Genomic DNA, 21680 nt, shown 5'->3' with positions numbered 1-21680 from the left:
CTCGTCCTCTCCTCCATTTGGTCTGCAGCAGTGACTCTCCTCTGACCTCTTCCTCCTCCTCTCGTCCTCTCCTCCATTTGGTCTGCAGCAGTGACTCTCTTACCTCTTCCTCCTCCTCTCGTCCTCTCCTCCATTTGGTCTGCAGCAGTGACTCTCTTACCTCTTCCTCCTCCTCTCGTCCTCTCCTCCATTTGGTCTGCAGCAGTGACTCTCCTCTGACCTCTTCCTCCTCCTGTTGTACTCTCCTCCATTTGGTCTGCAGCAGTGACTCTCCTCTGACCTCTTCCTCCTCCTTCTCCTCCTCTCCCTCCTCCCCTCCGCATCACGTTTGCGCTGTCCTCATCAAAAATAGTGGTCCCCGTCACCGTGAATATAAAGAGGCACCAACTGCCTTTATGGACTGGATGACAAAAGGCGCCAGCTAGTCCCACGGTGACCTACAACACACACACACACACACACACACAAACACACACACACACACACACACACACACACACACACACACACACACACACACACACACACACACACACACACACACACACACACACACACACACACACACACAAGCAAGCAAGCAGGTTTCGGGAAGGGAAACCTTTTAAGTCAGACACTTAAGGGCAACAAGGTGAACGAGGTACCGGGTGCATCTAAAGTGACTCCCTCTTATCTCCTATCCTCTCCTCTTGTCTCCTCGCCTCTTATCTCCTTTCCTCTCCTCTTGTCTCCTTTCCTCTTATTTCCTCTCCTCTTGTCTCCTCTCCTCTTGTCTCCTCTTATCTCCTCTCCTCTTGTCTCCTCTCATCTTATCTCCTCTCGTCTTGTCTCCTCTCCTCTGCAGGTGAAAGTAGAGAGGAGAGGAGACATGGAGAGGACACAAGGAGAGGAGGGCCACTTATTGAGATGTACACTCTGGTAGTTTAATAAATGGTAACACCTAATGTTCTTGTTCTCTCTCCTTGTTCTCTCCCCTCTCTCTCTCTCTCTCTCTCTCTCTCTCTCTCTCTCCCCCTCTCTCTCTCTCTCTCTCTCCCCTCTCTCTCCTCTCTCTCCCCTCTCTCCTCTCCACCCTCTCTCTCCCTCTCTCACCCCCCCCCCCTCACTCTCTCTCTCTCTCTCTCTCTCTCTCTCCCTCTCTCTCCCCCTCTCTCCCCCTCTCTCTCTCTCCCTCCTCTCTCTTTCTCTCTCTCTCTCTAGCCCCCATCGCAGCTGGGACGGGTCCTAACTTCTCGCTGGCCGACCTGGACAGCTCCTCCTACTACAGCATGAGCCCTGGGGCTATGAGGCGACCCTTACCCAGCACCTCCTCCAGCAGGTACACACACACACACACACACACACACACACACACACACACACACACACACACACACACACACACACACACACACACACACACACACACATAGACACACACACACACACATAAACACACGCACACATATAAAAACACACACATACACAAACACACATATAAACACACACACACACACATATAAACACACACACATACACACACACACATATAAACACACACACACACACACACACACACACACACATATAAACACACACACACATATAAACACAAACACGCTCACACACACCCCCCCACACACAAACACACACATACACACATATATTATCACACACACACATATAAACACACACACACACACATTAAAACACACACATAAACACACACACACATATAAACACACACACACACACACACACACACACACACACACACACACACACACACACACACACACACACACACACACATGTATTAACACACACACATATAAACACACACACACACACATATAAACACACACACACATATAAACACACACACACATATAAACACAAACACGCTCACACACACCCCCCCCACACACAAACACACACATACACACATATATTATCACACACACACATATAAACACACACACACACACATTAAAACACACACATAAACACACACACATATAAACACACACACACACACACACACACACACACACACACACACACATGTATTAACACACACACATATATTAACACACACACATATAAACACACACACACACACACACATATAAACACACACACACATATAAACACACACACACACACATATAAACACACACACGCATATAAACACACACACATATAAACACACACACATAAACACACACACACAGAAAGAGAAAGGCACACACAGAGACAGGCACGTACACCTGCATACACACACACACACACACACACGCTTAGACACATAAGCACACACAGTTAGGCATGCGCACACACACACACACGCTCGCTCATTCCCATAGTAGAACCCTAGTCACCCCACAGTGTGTATTTGTGCATATGTACGTTTGTGCATTCATACTAATGTGTGTGTTTAGGAGAGTATTTGTGTGTGTGTGTTTCTCTCAAACACATTCTGACTCGCCCTACTACTCCGGAGACAGCCCACGCACCAGGTTGAAAGAGCAGCTTTACACACAGCGCTGCGAGGCACTACTCACTGAACTGAACCAACCCACCATCTCCTGTTCCATACTCACATAATGAAGGCACATGGCCCGGAATCCTCTCTAATGTAACGTGTTGCACAGGCATTCAGATGTCGGATCTTAACTTGATCACTCTTTTGACTGGCTGAAAATGAGCAGTTCTCTTTCCCTCCATCTAAAATAATGTTGTCTCTCGCTCAAACGCGCTAGGTCCTATTACTGAAACATTCAAATGTACAAAAACGTCATATACTTTTTTACAAAGGCGACATGCAGCCATACAGATCACCGACCATCATTTTATATACAGTGGGGAGAACAAGTATTTGATACACTGACGATTTTGCAGGTTTTCCTACTTACAAAGCATGTAGAGGTCTGTCATTTTTATCATAGGTACACTTCAACTGTGAGAGACGGAATCTAAAACAAAAATCCAGAAAATCACAATGTATGATTTTTAAGTAGTTAATTTGCATTTTATTGCATGACATAAGTATTTGATCACCTAACAACCAGTAAGAATTCCGGCTCTCACAGACCTGTTAGTTTTTCTTTAAGAAGCCCTCCTGTTCTCCACTCACTACCTGTATTTACTGCACCTGTTTGAACTCGTTACCTGTATAAACGACACCTGTCCACACACTCAATCAAACAGACTCCAACCTCTCCACAATGGCCAAGACCAGAGAGCTGTGTAAGGACATCAGGGATAAAATTGTAGACCTGCACAAGGCTGGGATGGGCTACAGGACAATAGGCAAGCAGCTTGGTGAGAAGGCAACAACTGTTGGCGCAATTATTAGAAAATGGAAGAAGTTCAAGATGAAAGTCAATCACCCTCGGTCTGGGGCTCCATGCAAGATCTCACCTCGTGGGGCATCAATGATCATGAGGAAGGTGAGGGATCAGCACAGAACTACACGGCAGGACCTGGTCAATTACCTGAAGAGAGCTGGGACCACAGTCTCAAAGAAAACCATTAGTAACACACTACGCCGTCATGGATTCAAATCCTGCAGCGCACGCAAGGTCCCCTGCTCAAGCCAGCGCATGTCCAGGCCCATCTGAAGTTTACCAATGACCATCTGGATGATCCAGAGGAGGAATGGGAGAAGGTCGTGTGGTCTGATGAGAAAATAAATAAAGCTTTTTGGTCTAAACTCCACTCGCCGTGTTTGGAGGAAGAAGAAGGATGAGTACAACCCCAAGAACACCATCCCAACCGTGAAGCATGGAGGTGGAAACATCATTATTGGGATGCTTTTCTGCAAAGGGGACAGGACGACTGCACCGTATTGAGGGGAGGATGGATGGGGCCATGTATCGCGAGATCTTGGCCAACAACCTTCTTCCCTCAGTAAGAGCATTGGGTCTTCCAGCATGACAACGACCCGAAACACACAGCCAGGGCAACTAAGGAGTGGCTCCGTAAGAAGCATCTCAAGGTCCTGGAGTGGCCTAGCCAGTCTCCAGACCTGAAACCAATTGAAAATATTTGGAGGGAGCTGAAAGTCCGTATTGCCCGGCGACAGCCCAGAAACCTGAAGGATCTGGAGAAGGTCTGTATGGAGGAGTGGGCCAAAATCCCTGCTGCAGTGTGTGCAAACCTGGCCAAGAACTACAGTAAACGTATGATCTCTGTAATTGCAAACAAAGGTTTCTGTACCAAATATTAAGTTCTGCTTTTCTGATGTATCAAATACTTATGTCATGCAATAAAATGCAAATGAATTACTTAAAAATCATACAGTGTGATTTTCTGGATTTTTGTTTTAGATTCTGTCTCTCACAGTTGAAGTGTACCTATGATAAAAATGACAGACCTCTACATGCTTTGTAAGTATGAAAACCTGCGAAATCAGCAGTGTATCAAATACTTGTTCTCCACACTGTAGCTAAATAAGACGAGACAGATATCGGCCTCCACTGGGCTAGAAGTGTATCCTTAACTCAAAAGTGGGTTCAATCTCGCGGTTAGTTAGGGCACATACAGTCCTAGCATGTCGGCGTGGGTTCGGCGTGGGTTTGAGTCTGGCCTATGCCCTTTTGACACAAATATTTTGATACCCTGATTGACTTGATGTAGTTACACATTTAAAATATGGACAGTCCAAGATTATTTTCCCCCTGATGTTGATAGGAAATGACCAGACACTGATGTTGATAGGAAATGACCAGACACTGATGTTGATAGGAAATGACCAGACACTGATGTTGATAGGAAATGACCAGACACTGATGTTGATAGGAAATGACCAGACACTGATGTTGATAGGAAATGACCAGACACTGATGTTGATAGGAAATGACCAGACACTGATGTTGATAGGAAATGACCAGACACTGATGTTGATAGGAAATGACCAGACACTGATGTTGATAGGAAATGACCAGACACTGATGTTGATAGGAAATGACCAGACACTGATGTTGATAGGAAATGACCAGACACTGATGTTGATAGGAAATGACCAGACACTGATGTTGATAGGAAATGACCAGACACTGATGTTGATAGGAAATGACCAGACACTGATGTTGATAGGAAATGACCAGACACTGATGTTGATAGGAAATGACCAGACACTGATGTTGATAGGAAATGACCAGACACGGATGTTGATAGGAAATGACCAGACACTGATGTTGATAGGAAATGACCAGACACTGATGTTGATAGGAAATGACCAGACACTGATGTTGATAGGAAATGACCAGACCCTGATGTTGTTGGGAAATGACCAGACACTGATGTTGATAGGAAATGACCAGACACTGATGTTGATAGGAAATGACCAGACACTGATGTTGATAGGAAATGACCAGACACTGATGTTGATAGGAAATGACCAGACACTGATGTTGATAGGAAATGACCAGACACTGATGTTGATAGGAAATGACCAGACACTGATGTTGATAGGAAATGACCAGACCCTGATGTTGTTGGGAAATGACCAGACACTGATGTTGATAGGAAATGACCAGACACTGATGTTGATAGGAAATGACCAGACACTGATGTTGATAGGAAATGACCAGACACTGATGTTGATAGGAAATGATCAGACACTGATGTTGATAGGAAATGACCAGACACTGATGTTGATAGGAAATGACCAGACACTGATGTTGATAGGAAATGACCAGACACTGATGTTGATAGGAAATGACCAGACACTGATGTTGATAGGAAATGACCAGACACCGATGTTGATAGGAAATGACCAGACACTGATGTTGATAGGAAATGACCAGACACCGATGTTGATAGGAAATGACCAGACACTGATGTTGATAGGAAATGACCAGACACTGATGTTGATAGGAAATGACCAGACACTGATGTTGATAGGAAATGACCAGACACTGATGTTGATAGGAAATTACCAGACACAGATGTTGATAGGAAATGACCAGACACTGATGTTGATAGAAAATGACCAGACACTGATGTTGATAGGAAATGACCAGACACTGTTGGATAAACAGGAAACAAATAAAACAATAAGCCAGGACACCAACATCGGTTTCATACAAAATGATTTTCCAGTACTGGGCTAGAAGTCGTGATGCTTGGAGCCTAACGTGCTGCTCAGACCACTGCACTAGTTCACAATGCTCTAGGAAGCCCTGAGAATACTGGATGGTATGAGGTGGGATGGTTTGCAGAGCCTTCCCCAAACCATAGCCCCCTCGGGACGGCACTGCATTGTATAGCCTACAAACACCGCATCCAGCTGCTCCCTGGTGAATTATACATTAAATATCTATTTAAATGATTTTCCTCCTGCGACGGAATGGGTCATATTAAGATCCGACTTCTGCACACACACATATTCTGTGCTATGGTTAAACTTGCGCATGTTAAATACGCATGTGTTTGCATATCAAATCAAATCAAATGTTATTTGTCACATAGCCAAATACAACAGGTGTAGACCTTAACGTGAAATGCGTACTTACAAGCCCTTAACCAACAATGCTGTTCAAGAAATAGAGTTAATAAAATATTTACAAAATATACTAAAGTAAAAAATTAAATTAAATCAAAAAGTAACGCAAGAAAATGACATAATAGCGAGGCTATAAACAGGGGGTACTGGTACTGAGTCAATGTGCGGGGGTACAGGTTAGTTGAGGTCATTTGTAAAGTGACTATGCATAGATAATAAACAGCGAGTAGCAGCAGTGTAAAAACAATGTAAATAGTCTGGGTGGCCATTTGATGAATTGTTCAGCAGTCTTATGACTTGGTGGTAGAAGCTGTGTCATGGAGCCTTTTGGTTCTAGACTTGGCGCTCCGGTACCGCTTTCCGTGAAGTAGCAGAGAGAACAGTCTGATTTGGGTGACTGGAGTCTGACAATTTTATAGGCCTTCCTCTGACACCGTCTAGTATGTGTGTGTGTGCAAGAGCATGTGTACCCATACACACATTTGTGCGTGTATACGTCTCCACATATCCAAGTCTATGTGTAAGCTCACATACACCACCAGCCCACCCCTCTCTCCGGTCAGCCTTCCTTCCTGTCAAAGCAAACAGGTCTGAACAAGGAGGCAGTGTGTGGACACGCTCGGCCCTAATTACGTGATTACCAGGAAAGCTCACCAGCAGACATCACATTCACAAATAAATGTCAGAACCAACGGCAAGGGAAATAACTCACTGGTCTGAGGTTGCATCTCAAGTGGAACACTGTTACCTATATAGTGCACTACTTCTAACCAGAGCCCGTATTGGCCCTGGTCAAAAGTAGTGCACTATAATGGGAATTGGGGTGCGATTTGGGACCTACTCTTAGCCTCACTAACAGAGACAGATATACTGTACACACACCAGCACCAAACCACAGTCCGTCTTTGACTGGGGGGAGAGTTTCAGTGTTTGACTGGGGGGAGAGCTTAAGTGTTTGACTGGGGGGAGAGCTTAAGTGTTTGACTGGGGGGAGAGCTTAAGTGTTTGACTGGGGGGGGGGCAGCTTCAGTGTTTGACTGGGGGGGGCAGCTTCAGTGTGTGACTGGGGGGACAGCTTCAGTGTGTGACTGGGGGGGGCAGCTTCAGTGTTTGACGGGGGGGGGGGGGGGGCAGCTTCAGTGTGTGACTGGGGGAGGGGCAGCTTCAGTGTGTGACTGGGGGAGGGGCAGCTTCAGTGTGTGGCTGGGGGGACAGCTTCAGTGTATGACTGGGGGGGGACAGCTTCAGTGTGTGACTGGGGGGGAAGCTTCAGTGTTTGACTGGGGGAGGGGCAGCTTCAGTGTTTGACTGGGGGGAGCAGCTTCAGTGTGTGACTGGGGGGGGACAGCTTCAGTGTGTGACTGGGGGGGGGGGGCAGCTTCAGTGTTTGACGGGGGGGGGGCAGCTTCAGTGTTTGACTGGGGGGACAGCTTCAGTGTGTGACTGGGGGGGGAAGCTTCAGTGTGTGACTGGGAGGGGGCAGCTTCAGTGTGTGACTGGGGGGGGGGGGCAGCTTCAGTGTGTGACTGGGGGGGCAGCTTCAGTGTGTGACTGGGGGGGGGCAGCTTCAGTGTGTGACTGGGGGAGGGGCAGCTTCAGTGTGTGACTGGGGGAGGGGCAGCTTCAGTGTGTGACTGGGGGGGCAGCTTCAGTGTGTGACTGGGGGGACAGCTTCAGTGTTTGACTGGGCGGGGCAGCTTCAGTGTTTGACTGGGGGGGGCAGCTTCAGTGTTTGACTGGGGGGGGCAGCTTCAGTGTGTGACTGGGGGGGAGGGGCAGCTTCAGTGTGTGACTGGGGGGGGGCAGCTTCAGTGTGTGACTGGGGGAGGGGCAGCTTCAGTGTTTGACTGGGGGGGGGCAGCTTCAGTGTGTGACTGGGGGGGCAGCTTCAGTGTGTGACTGGGGGGACAGCTTCAGTGTTTGACTGGGCGGGGCAGCTTCAGTGTTTGACTGGGGGGGCAGCTTCAGTGTTTGACTGGGGGGGCAGCTTCAGTGTGTGACTGGGGGGGGCAGCTTCAGTGTGTGACTGGGGGGGGCAGCTTCAGTGTGTGACTGGGGGGGCAGCTTCAGTGTGTGACTGGGGGGACAGCTTCAGTGTTTGACTGGGCGGGGCAGCTTCAGTGTGTGACTGGGGGGGGGCAGCTTCAGTGTTTGACTGGGGGGGGCAGCTTCAGTGTGTGACTGGGGGGGGCAGCTTCAGTGTGTGACTGGGGGGAGGGGCAGCTTCAGTGTTTGACTGGGGGGGCCAGCTTCAGTGTGTGACTGGGGGGGGCAGCTTCAGTGTGTGACTGGGGGGGGGGCAGCTTCAGTGTGTGACTGGGGGGGGCAGCTTCAGTGTGTGACTGGGGGGGACAGCTTCAGTGTGTGACTGGTGGGGGGGGGCAGCTTCAGTGTTTGACTGGGGAGGGACAGCTTCAGTGTTTGACTGGGGGGACAGCTTCAGTGTTTGACTGGGGGGACAGCTTCAGTGTGTGACTGGGGGGGGCAGCTTCAGTGTGTGACTGGGGGGGAGGGGCAGCTTCAGTGTTTGACTGGGGGGACAGCTTCAGTGTGTGACTGGAGGGACAGCTTCAGTGTGTGGCTGGGGGGGGCAGCTTCAGTGTTTGACTGGGGGGGGACAGCCTCAGTGTTTGACTGGGGGGACAGCTTCAGTGTGTGACTGGGGGGACAGCTTCAGTGTTTGACTGGTTCCAGGTGGAACCACATGGAGACTATACAGCAAGTTTGCATCAAACTGAATATAGGATTTCTGAAAATTGAAAATGACAGATACATTTCTGTAGATTGTTCTTTGTATAGCACTTAAAACGTCATTTAACTATCAGACATTAACCCTGGTCTCTGTGTGTATGTGTCCATCTGTCCATGTGTGTGTCCCCGTCCAGCTCGGCCAAGAGGATCAAGTGTATGGAGGACGAGGTGGACAGTCCAGGAGAAGAGTCCTACTATCCAGGTCAAGGGCGCTCCCCGGGCAGCGGCAGCCAGGCCAGCAGCTGGCACGAAGTGGAAACTGGTACGTTGTGCTGTAAACTGCCAACACTCTACCCGACTGGTGCCAACACTCCTGTAACACACGCTTACCCTGTCCCTGATACCCTCCCTAGTCTTAGCACTGTGACTGAACACAGCTTTTCTTCTCTGCTAGAGACATATAGTATGTTTGGGGAGGAAGTGGACTGACAGGAGAGTGTGTGTGTCAAGAGTGAGAATGCAGGGTTGTTTGCGTGCGTGACTGGTAAAAATGCAGGATTGTGTATGTGAGGGTGAGAATCGTGTGCGTCCTGTGTCTTCCCTGTCTATCTTTCTGTGCATTTCTATCTCACATGGTCACATTTTTCAGAATGCCTGGGATCGTCAGAAACACCTTCCGAAGTCATATATTTTTTTACAAAGGCCATCTGTGTTGATGGGATTAACAATGATGGGATTAACAATGGCATTAATGCTAACACATTGAAAACCATGGGGGGGGGGGGCATAGGGCACCCGCAGGAATAGTCCAAGAGGCGTATGTGTGTGTTCCACACCCTGTATCCTGTACATGTATGACAGGATGTGTATGTGTGTGTGTGTATATACCCCTCTGTGTGTCAATGTTCTTCACATGTGTGTGTTTGTGTGTGTGTGTATGTGTGTGTGTCATTCTGCAATGCCTTAGGCTGGTGGGCTGTAAATCCCTCAGGGTCCTCCTCCGGTGCTTCAGTGGCTTCAATCTGTAACACACACACACTGTTCCTATATGTCTCCCTGTATCTTCTCACCTTTTCCACTCTCTGCTCCCCTTTTTATTTATACTGAACTAAAATATAAATGCAAAATGCAACGATTTCAAAGATTTTACTGAGTTACAGTTCATATGAGGAAATCAGTCAATTGAAATAAATTCATTATTCCCTAATCTATGCATTTCAGATGACTGGGAATATAGATGGTCACAGATACCTTAAAAAAAACGGTAGGGGTGTGGATCAGATAACCAGTCAGTATCTGGTGTGACCACCATTTGTCTCATGCAGCGCGACACAACTCGTACGCATAGAGTTGATCAGGCTGTTGATTGTGGCCAGTGGAATGTTGTTTCACTCTTTAATGGCTGTGCGAAGTTGCTGGATATTGTCGGGAACTGGAACACACTGTTGTACACATCGATCCAGAGCATCCCAAACATGCTCAATGGCTATCATGTCGGGTGAATATGCAGGCCAAGGAAAAATTGGGACATTTTCAGCTTCCATTCAATTGTGTTCGTTGTCCGTAGCTTGGGGCACTCTGTTCACAACGTTGACATCAGCAAACCGCTCACCCACACAACACCATACTGCACGTGCTCTGCGGTTGTGAAGCCAGTTGGACGTACTGACAAATTCTCTAAAATGACAGAGGCAGCTTATGGTAGATAAATTAACATTAAATGATCTGGCAACAGCCCTGGTGGGTGTTCCTGCAGTCAGCATGCCAACTGCACGCTCCCGCAAAAGTTGAGACATCTCTGGCATTGTGCTGTGACAAAACTGCACATTTTAAAGTGGCCTTGTGCCCAGCACAAGGTGCACCTGTGTAATGACCATGCTGTTTAATCAGCTTCTTGATATGCCACACCTTGTACACAACATTTTAGAGAAATAAGCTGTTTGTGCATCTGGAACATTTCTGGGATCTTTTATTTCAGCTCATGAAACAAGGGACACTTTACATGTTGCGTTTATATTTTGGTTCAGTGTAAATACAGTATATATATATGAAAATATATATGGAAAAAAAATATATATATATTGGTTCGGTGTACACAGTACCCATCAGAAGTTTGGACACACCTACTCATTCCAGTGTTTTTCTTTATTTTTACTATTTTCTACATAATAGTGAAGACATTAAAAACTATGAAAAAACAAATATGGAATCATGTAGTAACAAAAAAGGTGTTAAATCAAAATATATTTTATATTTGAGATTCTTCAAAGTAGCCACCCTTTGCCTTGATGACAGCTTTTCACACTCTTGGCATTCTCTCAACCAGCTTCCAACAGTCTTGACGGATTTCCCACATATGTTGAGCACTTGTTGCCTGCTTATTTCTTCACTCTGCGGTCCAACTCATCCCAAACCGTCTCAATTGGGTTGAGGGCAGGTGATTGTGGAGGCCAGTACATCTGATGCAGCACTCCATCACTCTACTTCTTGGTGAAATAGCCCTTAGACAGCCTGGAGGTGAGTTGGGTCATTGTCATGTTGAAAATCAAATTATAGTCCCACTATGCGCAAAACAGATGGGATGGCATATCACTGTAAAATGCTGTGGTAGCCATGCTAGTTCAGTGTGCCTTGAATTCTAAATAAATCACAGACAGTGTCACCAGCAAAGCACCATCACACCACTTCCTCCAAGCTTCACAGTGGGAACTACAAATGCAGGGATCATCCGTTCACCTACTCTGCGTGTCACAAAGACATGGCGGTTGGAACCAAAAATCGTTAGACCAAAGTACAGATTTCCACCGGTCTAATTTCCTTTGCTCGTGTTTCTTAGCCCAATCAAGTCTCTTCTTCTTATTGGTGTCCGTTAGTAGTGGTTTCTTTGTAGAAGTTCGACCATGGAGGCCTGATTCAACCAGTCTCCTCTGAACAGTTGATGTTGAGATCTGTCTGTTACTTGAACTATGTGAAGAATTTATTTGGTCTCCAATTTCTGAGGTGCAGTAAACTCTAATGAACTTATCCTCTGCAGCAGAGGTAACTCTGGGTCTTCCTTTCCTGTAGCGGTCCTCATGAGAGCCAGTTTCATCATAGCGCTTCATGGTTTTTGCGACTGCATTTGAAGAAACTTTGAAAATTCTTGTAATTTTCCGCATTGACTAACCTTCATGCTTCAAGTAATGATGGACTGTCATTTCTCTTTGCTCATTTGAGCTGTTTTTGCCATAAAATTGAGTTGGTCTTTTAGCAAATATGGCTATCTTCTGTATACCACCCCTACCTTGTCACAACACAACATCTTCTGTATACCACCCCTACCTTGTCACAACACAACATCTTCTGTATACCCCCCCTACCTTGTCACAACACAACATCTTCTGTATACCACCCCTACCTTGTCACAACACAACATCTTCTGTATACCACCCCTACCTTGTCACAACACAACATCTTCTGTATACCACCCCTACCTTGTCACAACACAACATCTTCTGTATACCACCCCTACCTTGTCACAACCCAACATCTTCTGTATACCACCCCTACCTTGTCACAACACAACATCTTCTGTATACCACCCCTACCTTGTCACAACACAACTGATTTGCTCAAACACATTAAGAAGGAAAGAAATTCCACGAATTAACTTTTAACAAGACGCACCTGTTAATTGAAATGCATTCCAGGTGACTACCTCATGAAGCTGATTGAGAGAATGCCAAGAGTGTGCAAAGCCGTCATCAAGGCAAAGGGTGACTACTTTGAAGAATTTAAAATATTAAATATATTTTGATTTGTTTCACACTTTTTTGTTTAATACATGATTCCATGTAATACATGATTCCATTCCTGAATCCAAGATGGCATAGCAGTCAGACGTCTTTGTCTTGTCTCGTCCCATGTGTATATATATTTTTCTTCGCGTTCTTTTTAATATTTTTCCTAAACCTCAACTTCAAAATACTCCCCTGCAACCCGCCTCACCCAATGTGGTGTGGATCTATTTTTTTCCCCTAAAGTATTTCTATTTACCTCCAAACTGGAATACCTCAACTGCAGCTAGCTAGCTAACTAGCTACCAGCTATCGGTCAGCTAACCACTGCTAGCGGTCATCAGCTAACCTTTAGCTTGGAAAGCTCTCGCCAGTTCGTACAACGCGTTTCAAACCAGAGTATACCGGACCTATTTTTCTCTCCATATCCCTGGATTCCTACCACAAACTCTGAACCTTTTCATCTGGATCATCACAGCTAGCTAACCGCAACCCGGGTTGACTACTCCTGGCTAACGTTTCCGTCCCGGAGCTAGCACCAGCTAGCCTGAGGCTAGCCCATGCTAGACCCATCACCCGGCTCACTCCTGGGGTACAATATCTGGACCCCTTCTACTGCCGGTACGGGGCACGGAACCCCACCGATCCTCTACGACTGGAATACCGACATAATCTGCCCGAGGATTCTAACAGGCCCCTCAGGCGCAACGCCCGCTGAAGGCACATTCTGATAACCTGCTAGGCCTGCTAGCTACCTAGAGCTACTTGGAACCCTGCTAACTCCACGACTGGTCTATCGACGTCACTGTACGAAGTGGCAAAAACAGACTTACCCCCATCGCGGACTTACCCCCAAAGGCTAAATTGCTAGCCCCGGTCTGCTAAATGCTAGCTTGCCAGCCCCGGTCTGCTAACTTCTAGCTTGTTTAGCCCCGTCCTACTAACTGTTAGCGTGTTAGCATCGGCCTGCAAACTGTCTGAATCGCCTTATTCCCAGTCAGCCCAATCACTCACTGGACCAATATGTTCACTTGGTTACGCATGCCTCTCTCTAATATCAATATTATTACTGTCCTGGTTACTGATTACTGTCTTATTTCACTGTAGATCCTCTAGCCCTGCTCAATATGCCTTAACCAACCATGTTGTCCCACCTCCTACATATGTAATGACATCACCTGGTTTAAACGTCTCTAGAGATTATATCTCTCTCTCATCATTACTCAATGCCTAGGTTTACCTCCAATGTACTCACATCCTAACTTACCTTTGTCTGTACACTATACCTTGAATCTATGCTATCATGCCCAGAAACCTGCTCCTTTTACTCTCTGTTCCGAACGTGCTAGACGGCCAGTTCTTATAGCCTTTAGCCGTACCCTTATCCTACTTCTTCTTTGTTCCTCTGGTGATGTAGAGGTTAATCCAGGTCCTGCAGTGCCTAGCTCCACTCCCACTTCCCAGGTGCTCTCATTTGTTGACTTCTGTAACCGTAAAAGCCTTGGTTTCATGCATGTTAACATTAGAAGCCTACTCCCTAAATTTGTTTTACTCACTGCTTTAGCACACTCTGCTAACCCGGATGTCTTAGCCGTGTCTGAATTCTGGCTTAGGAAGACCACCAAAAACCATGAAATCTCCATTGCTCACTATAACATTTTCTGCCAAGATAGACCTGCCAAAGGGGCCGGTGTTGCAATCTACTGCAAAGATAGTAATACAGAATTCTGCAGGCTATCTATGTCTGTACCCAAACAATTCAAGCTTCTACTTCTAAAAATTCACCTTTTCAGAAACAAGTCTCTCACTGTTGCCTCTTGCTATAGACCTCCCTCTGCCCCCAGCTGTACCCTCGACACCATATGTGAATTGATTGCCCCCCATCTATCTTCTGAGCTCGTGCTACTAGGTGACCTAAACTGTCCCAGTTTAGGACACCTAGTAGCACCTTGGATTAACACCCCGGCCATCCTACAATCCAAGCTTGATGCCCTCAATCTCACACAAATTATCAATGAACCTACCAGGTACAACTCCAGATCCGTAAACACGGACACCCTCATAGATGTCATCCTAACTAACTCGCCCTCCAAATACACCTCTGCTGTTTTCAATCAAGATCTCAGCGATCACTGCCTCATTGCCTGCATCCGTAATGGGTCTGCGACCAAACGACCACCCCTCATCACTGTCAAACGCTCGCTAAAACACTTTAGCGAGCAGGCCTTTCTAATCGACCTGGCCGGGGTATCCTGGAATGTCATTGACCTCATCCCGTCAGTAGATGATGCCTGGCTATTCTTTAAAAGTGCCTTCCTCACCATCTTAAATAAGCATGCCCCATTCAAAAAAAATGTAGAACTAGGAATAGATATAGACCTTGGTTCACTCCAGACCTGTCTGCCCTTGACCAGCACAAAACCATCCTGTGGCGTTCTGCATTAGCATCGAACAGCCCCCGTGATATGCAACTTTTCAGGGAAGTTACTAACAACTATACACAGGCAGTTAGGAAAGCTAAGGCTAGCTTTTTCAAACAGAAATTAGCATTCTGTAGTACTAACTCAAAACAGTTCTGCTGTAAAGTCCATGGAGAATAAGAGCACCTCCTCCCAGCTGCCCACTGCACTGAGGCTAGGAAACACTGTCACCACTGATAAATCCACTATAATTGAGAATTTCAATACGCATTTCTCTACGAATGGCCATGCTTTCCACCTGGCTACCCCTACCCCGGTCAACTGCCCGGCACCCTCCACAGAAACCCGCCAAAGCCCCCACCATTTCTCCTTTACCCAAATCCAGATAGCTGATGTCCTGAAAGAGCTGCAAAATCTGAACCCCTACAAATCAGCCGGGCTAGACAATCTGAACCCTCTCTTTCTAAAATGTTCTACCGAAATTGTTGCAGCCCCTATTACTAGCCTGTTCAACCTCTCTTTCGTATCGTCTGAGATTCCCAAAGATTGGAAAGCTGCCGCGGTCATCCCCCTCTTCAAAGGGGGAGACACTCTAGACCCAAACTGCTACAGACCTATATCTATCCTACCCTGTCTTTCTAAGGTCTTCGAAAGCCAAGTTAACAAACAGATTACCGACCATTTCGAATCCCACCATACCTTCTCCGCTATGCAATCAAATCAAATCAAATCAAATCAAATGTATTTATATAGCCCTTCGTACATCAGCTGATATCTCAAAGTGCTGTACAGAAACCCAGCCTAAAACCCCAAACAGCAAGCAATGCAGGTGTAGAAGCACGGTGGCTAGGAAAAACTCCCTAGAAAGGCCAATACCTAGGAAGAAACCTAGAGAGGAACCAGGCTATGTGGGGTGGCCAGTCCTCTTCTGGCTGTGCCGGGTGGAGATTATAACAGAACATGGCCAAGATGTTCAAATGTTCATAAATGACCAGCATGGTCGAATAATAATAAGGCAGAACAGTTGAAACTGGAGCAGCAGCACAGTCAGGTGGAAGTTGAAACTGGAGCAGCAGCATGGCCAGGTGGACTGGGGACAGCAAGGAGTCATCATGTCAGGTAGTCCTGGGGCATGGTCCTAGGGCTCAGGTCAGTTGAAACTGGAACAGCAGCATGGCCAGGTGGACTGGGGACAGCAAGGAGTCATCATGTCAGGTAGTCCTGGGGCATGGTGCTAGGGCTCAGGTCCTCCGAGAGAGAGAAAGAAAGAAAGAGAGAAGGAGAGAATTAGAGAACGCACACTTAGATTCACACAGGACACCGAATAGGACAGGAGAAGTACTCCAGATATAACAAACTGACCCCAGCCCCCCGACACATAAACTACTGCAGCATAAATACTGGAGGCTGAGACAGGAGGGGTCAGGAGACACTGTGGCCCCATCCGAGGACACCCCCGGACAGGGCCAAACAGGAAGGATATAACCCCACCCACTTTGCCAAAGCACAGCCCCCACACCACTAGAGGGATATCTTCAACCACCAACTTACCATCCTGAGACAAGGCTGAGTATAGCCAACCCAGACAGGATGACCACAACAGTGAATCAACCCACTCAGGTGACGCACCCCCTCCAGGGACGGCATGAGAGAGCCCCAGCAAGCCAGTGACTCAGCCCCTGTAATAGGGTTAGAGGCAGAGAATCCCAGTGGAAAGAGGGGAACCGGCCAGGCAGAGACAGCAAGGGCGGTTCGTTGCTCCAGAGCCTTTCCGTTCACCTTCCCACTCCTGGGCCAGACTACACTCAATCATATGACCCACTGAAGAGATGAGTCTTCAGTAAAGACTTAAAGGTTGAGACCGAGTTTGCGTCTCTGACATGGGTAGGCAGACCGTTCTGGTTTCAGAGCTGGTCATGGGTGCACCTCAGCCACACTCAAGGTCCTGAACGACATCATATCCGCCATCGATAAGAGACATTACTGTGCAGCCGTATTCATCGACTTGGCCAAGGTTTTCGACTCTGTCAATCACCACATTCTTATTGGCAGACTTGACAGCCTTGGTTTCTCAAAAGATTCCCTCGCCTGGTTTCCCAAGTACTTCTCTGATAGAGTTCAGTGTGTCAAATCTGAGGGACTGTTGTCCGGACCTCTGCCAGTCTCTTTGGGGGTGCCACAGGGTTCAATCCTCGGGCCGACTCTCTTCTCTGTATACATCAATGATGTTGCTCTTGCTGCTGGTGATTATCTGATAGACCTCTACGCAGACGACACCATTCTCTATACTTCTGGCTCCTCTTTGGACAATGTGTTAACTAACCTCCAGACGAGCTTCAATGCCATACAACTCTCCTTCCGTGGCCTCCAACTGCTCTTAAACGCAAGTAAAACTAAATGCATGCTATTCAACCGATCACTGCCCGCACCTGCTCGCCCGTCCAGCATCACTACTCTGGACGGCTCTGACTTAGAATACGTGGACAACTACAAATACCTAGGTGTCTGGTTAGACTGTAAACTCTCCTTCCAGACTCACATTAAGCATCTCCAATCCAAAATTAAATCTAGAATTGGCTTCCTATATCGCAACAAAGCATCCTTCACTCATGCTGCCAAACATACCCTCATAAAACTGACCATCCTACCGATCCAACACTCTACTCAACAAACTGGATGCAGTCTATCACAGTGCCATCCGTTTTGTCACCAAAGCCCCATACACTACCCACCATTGCGACCTGTACGCTCTCGTTGGCTGGCTCTCGCTTCATACTCGTTGCCAAACCCACTGGCTACAGGTCATCTACAAGTCTCTGCTAGGTAAAGCCCCACCTTATCTCAGCTCACTGGTCACCATAGCAGCACCCACTCGTAGCTTGCGCTCCAGCAGGTATATCTCACTGGTCACCCCCAAAGCCAATTCCTCCTTTGCTCGTCTTTCCTTACAGTTCTCTGCTGCCAATGACTGGAACAAACTGCAAAAATCTCTGAAGCTGAAGACTGATATCTCCCTCACTAGCTTTAAGTACCAGCTGTCAGAGCAGCTAACAGATCACTGCACCTGTACATAGCCCATCTGTAAATAGCCCATCCAACTACCTCATCCCCATACTGTATTGATTTATTTATCTTGCTCCTTCGCACCCTCATCTTCTGCACATCCTACCATTCCAGTGTTTAATTGCTATATTGTAATTACTTCGCCACCATGGCCTATTTATTGCCTTAACTCCCTTATCTTACCTCATTTGCACTCACTGTATATAGACTTTTTGTTTTCTTTTGTTCCACTGTATTATAGACTATGTTTTGTTTATTCCATATGTTACTCTGTGTTGTTGTATGTGTCGAATTGCTATGCTTTATCTTGGCCTGGTCGCAGTTGCAAATGAGGACATGTTCTCATTTAGCATACCTGGTTAAATAAAGGTGAAATAAATACACATTTTTTAAAATGTGTGTTATTTCATAGTTTTGATGTCTTCACTAGTATTCTACAATGTTGAAAATAGTCTAAATAAAGAAAAACCCTTGAATGAGTAGGTGTGTCCAAACTTTTGACTGGTACTGTGTATATATATATATATATATATATATCCCCTTCTTATAGCCTTCCAGTGCAGAGAGAGAACACATCAGAAGAGAAGAGACACACCTTTCTCCCTCTCAGACAATGTCACAGTAGAACGCTCCTTATTCTCCTAATAAAAAGGCCAAGCTTTTACAGAGCAGACCTTAGGCCTTATACCTTACAGGTAGACGACAGTGTGTGTCCGTGTGTGTGTGAGCCTGTGATTGTGTGTGTGGAGGGGGAGTGTTTGTTTTCGTTAAAGAGGACAGGGTGGAGTTGCCAGTGACTCGGAGAAGAGGCCCACCTATAGGATAAGGGGACGGGCAATGGTGTGTTTGTTTCCGTGGTGTGTGTTTCTGTGTTTTGTGTGTGTGTGTGTGTGTGTGTGTGTGTGTTTCTGTTTCATATTGCCAGAGCTTAGGAATAAGATATGATGTCAGTGAGAGCATCTCCATGAGGTAAACAGGCTGTATGCTTGTGTACAGAGTGTGTGTGTGTGTGTGTGTGTGTGTGTGTGTGTGTGTGTGTGTGTGTGTGTGTGTGTGTGTGTGTGTGTGTGTGTGTGTGTGTGTGTGTGTGTGTGTGTGTGTGTGTGTGTGTGCACGTATGCTTTTGTGAATGGGGGTGTTTGCTGTTGTATGTATGCGTGTGTGTGTGTGTGTGTGTGTGTGTGTGGTGTGTGTGTATTTGTGATTGCCTGTGTAACGTGACCCCGGCCCTGGTCCACCCTTATGGGAACGGAACATGCTTAATTGATGAGGTAATGCTCCATTTTCTCTCCTAACGCTACACTATATTCACCCTGCCTTTTTTTCTTTCTTCTCTTTTGTTCCCTTGTTTCTTTCCCCCTTTTTCTTTTGTCTCTCAAAAGCTGGATATAAACTGCGTGGCTCGCTAGCTAGTTCGTTCATCTCAAGACAAGGTAAAGATGCATTACTCTTTCCAATTTCACCTCCTATCCTCTGTTGCCCCCCCCCCTCCCTTCTCTCCACCCCCTCACCCCTCCCCTCCCCTCCAAATCAGGACATGGTTATCGAGTTTTGTGGTTGGTGTTTTGTATTGTCGAGGCTGCTCCCCCCTCCTTCCACCTCTCCCTCCCTTCACTGTGTGTGATTGTGATAAACAAAAGAATGGAACTGAAACAGATCCTTGCGGCACACCTTAGGCCTTATATCTTGTGCACTGTAGCGTGGGGTTCATGTCCATTGGAATCTTAACAGTGCACCATCATTCCTACTGTAACTCCACCGATTTTATATCTGTTAAGTGTCTCTCTGAATATAGAACCAATTGTTGTGTCAAATTTACAAGGAGTTATTTAGTGTCTTAACTTAGGCCTTGTGTGTCCTATTCGGCCCGCAGGCCTTCTTAAACAACAGCAAACAGCTTGACTGGTAAGATGTCTTGTGAAGACCCAATCAAATCAAATCAAATGTTATTGGTCACATACACATGTTTAGCAGATGTTATTGGTCACATACACATGTTTAGCAGATGTTATTGGTCACATACACATGGTTAGCAGATGTTATTGGTTAAACACAAGGTTAGCAGATGTTATTGGTCACATACACATGTTTAGCAGATGTTATTGGTTAAACACATGTTTAGCAGATGTTATTGGTCACATACACATGGTTAGCAGATGTTATTGGTCACATACACATGTTTAGCAGATGTTATTGGTCACATACACATGTTTAGCAGATGGTATTGGTCACATACACATGTTTAGCAGATGTTATTGGTCACATACACATGTTTAGCAGATGTTATTGGTCACATACACATGTTTAGCAGATGTTATTGGTCACATACACATGGTTAGCAGATGTTATTGGTCACATACACATAGTTAGCAGATGTTATTGGTCACATACACATGTTTAGCAGATGTTATTGGTCACATACACATGGTTAGCAGATGTTATTGGTCACATACACATGTTTAGCAGATGTTATTGCGAGTGTAGAGAAATGCTTGTGTTTCTAGTTCTGACAGTGCAGCAATATCTAACAAGTAATAACTAACAATTTCACAAAAACGACCTAATACACACAAGTCTAAGTAAAGGAATGGAATAATAATATATACATATATGGATGAGCAATGACAGAGCGGCACAGGCAAGATGCAATAGATGGTATAGAATACCATTATTCTGAAAAGAGAGGGTGTTCTATGCTAAAGATGTGTATAGGGAAGAGGAGTGGAACTGACAGCGTTTTAGCAACATGAAATCGTATTCAAATCTGTTCATATACACCCCCAGGAAGAATGTGACACCATTTTTTTTTTGTACATTTTCTGACAAGCAGGCACTTAGATATGGTCATTTTCACCTTTTCATAAATTCATAGAATGTTTGGGAACATATATACTAAGGAATTTGGGAACCTTCTATAGCAGTATAGAGTGGAAAAGAGGCCGTGTGTTTGGACACATAATAGACACTGCAGTAAATCAAATATATGTCTTGTCCAGGACCCGAGTCCACGCAGACCAGTGCGCCATAGCCAATCAGTAGGCCAATATGCAAATAAGCCATCTGCCACACGGGCCTGCTATCATTCACTTTGAACTGGACTGTGTGTTTACAGGCAGTAGGGCCTGCCATCATTCACTTTGAACTGGACTGTGTGTTTACAGGCAGTAGGACCTGCCATCATTCACTTTGAACTGGACTGTGTGTTTACAGGCAGTAGAGCCTGCCATCATTCACTTTGAA

General features: G+C 46.2%; 1 protein-coding gene across 1 annotated transcript in view; it reads left to right on the top strand.

Annotated features, from left to right (window-relative positions):
- LOC109889066 (nuclear factor 1 A-type-like) overlaps nucleotides 1-21680 on the top strand; it is a 199641-nt gene that overhangs the window by 160722 nt on the left and 17239 nt on the right. The window contains exons 4-7 of the mRNA XM_031822233.1: nucleotides 263-326; nucleotides 1158-1318; nucleotides 9376-9503; nucleotides 19823-19873. Coding sequence (XP_031678093.1) covers nucleotides 263-326; nucleotides 1158-1318; nucleotides 9376-9503; nucleotides 19823-19873 — 404 coding nt within the window. The remainder of the gene's footprint in view (nucleotides 1-262; nucleotides 327-1157; nucleotides 1319-9375; nucleotides 9504-19822; nucleotides 19874-21680) is intronic.

The sequence above is a fragment of the Oncorhynchus kisutch genome, linkage group LG4 (assembly GCF_002021735.2).
Source record: "Oncorhynchus kisutch isolate 150728-3 linkage group LG4, Okis_V2, whole genome shotgun sequence".
Lineage (NCBI taxonomy): Eukaryota > Metazoa > Chordata > Actinopteri > Salmoniformes > Salmonidae > Oncorhynchus > Oncorhynchus kisutch.
This window is presented reverse-complemented; position numbering and strand designations above follow the sequence as displayed.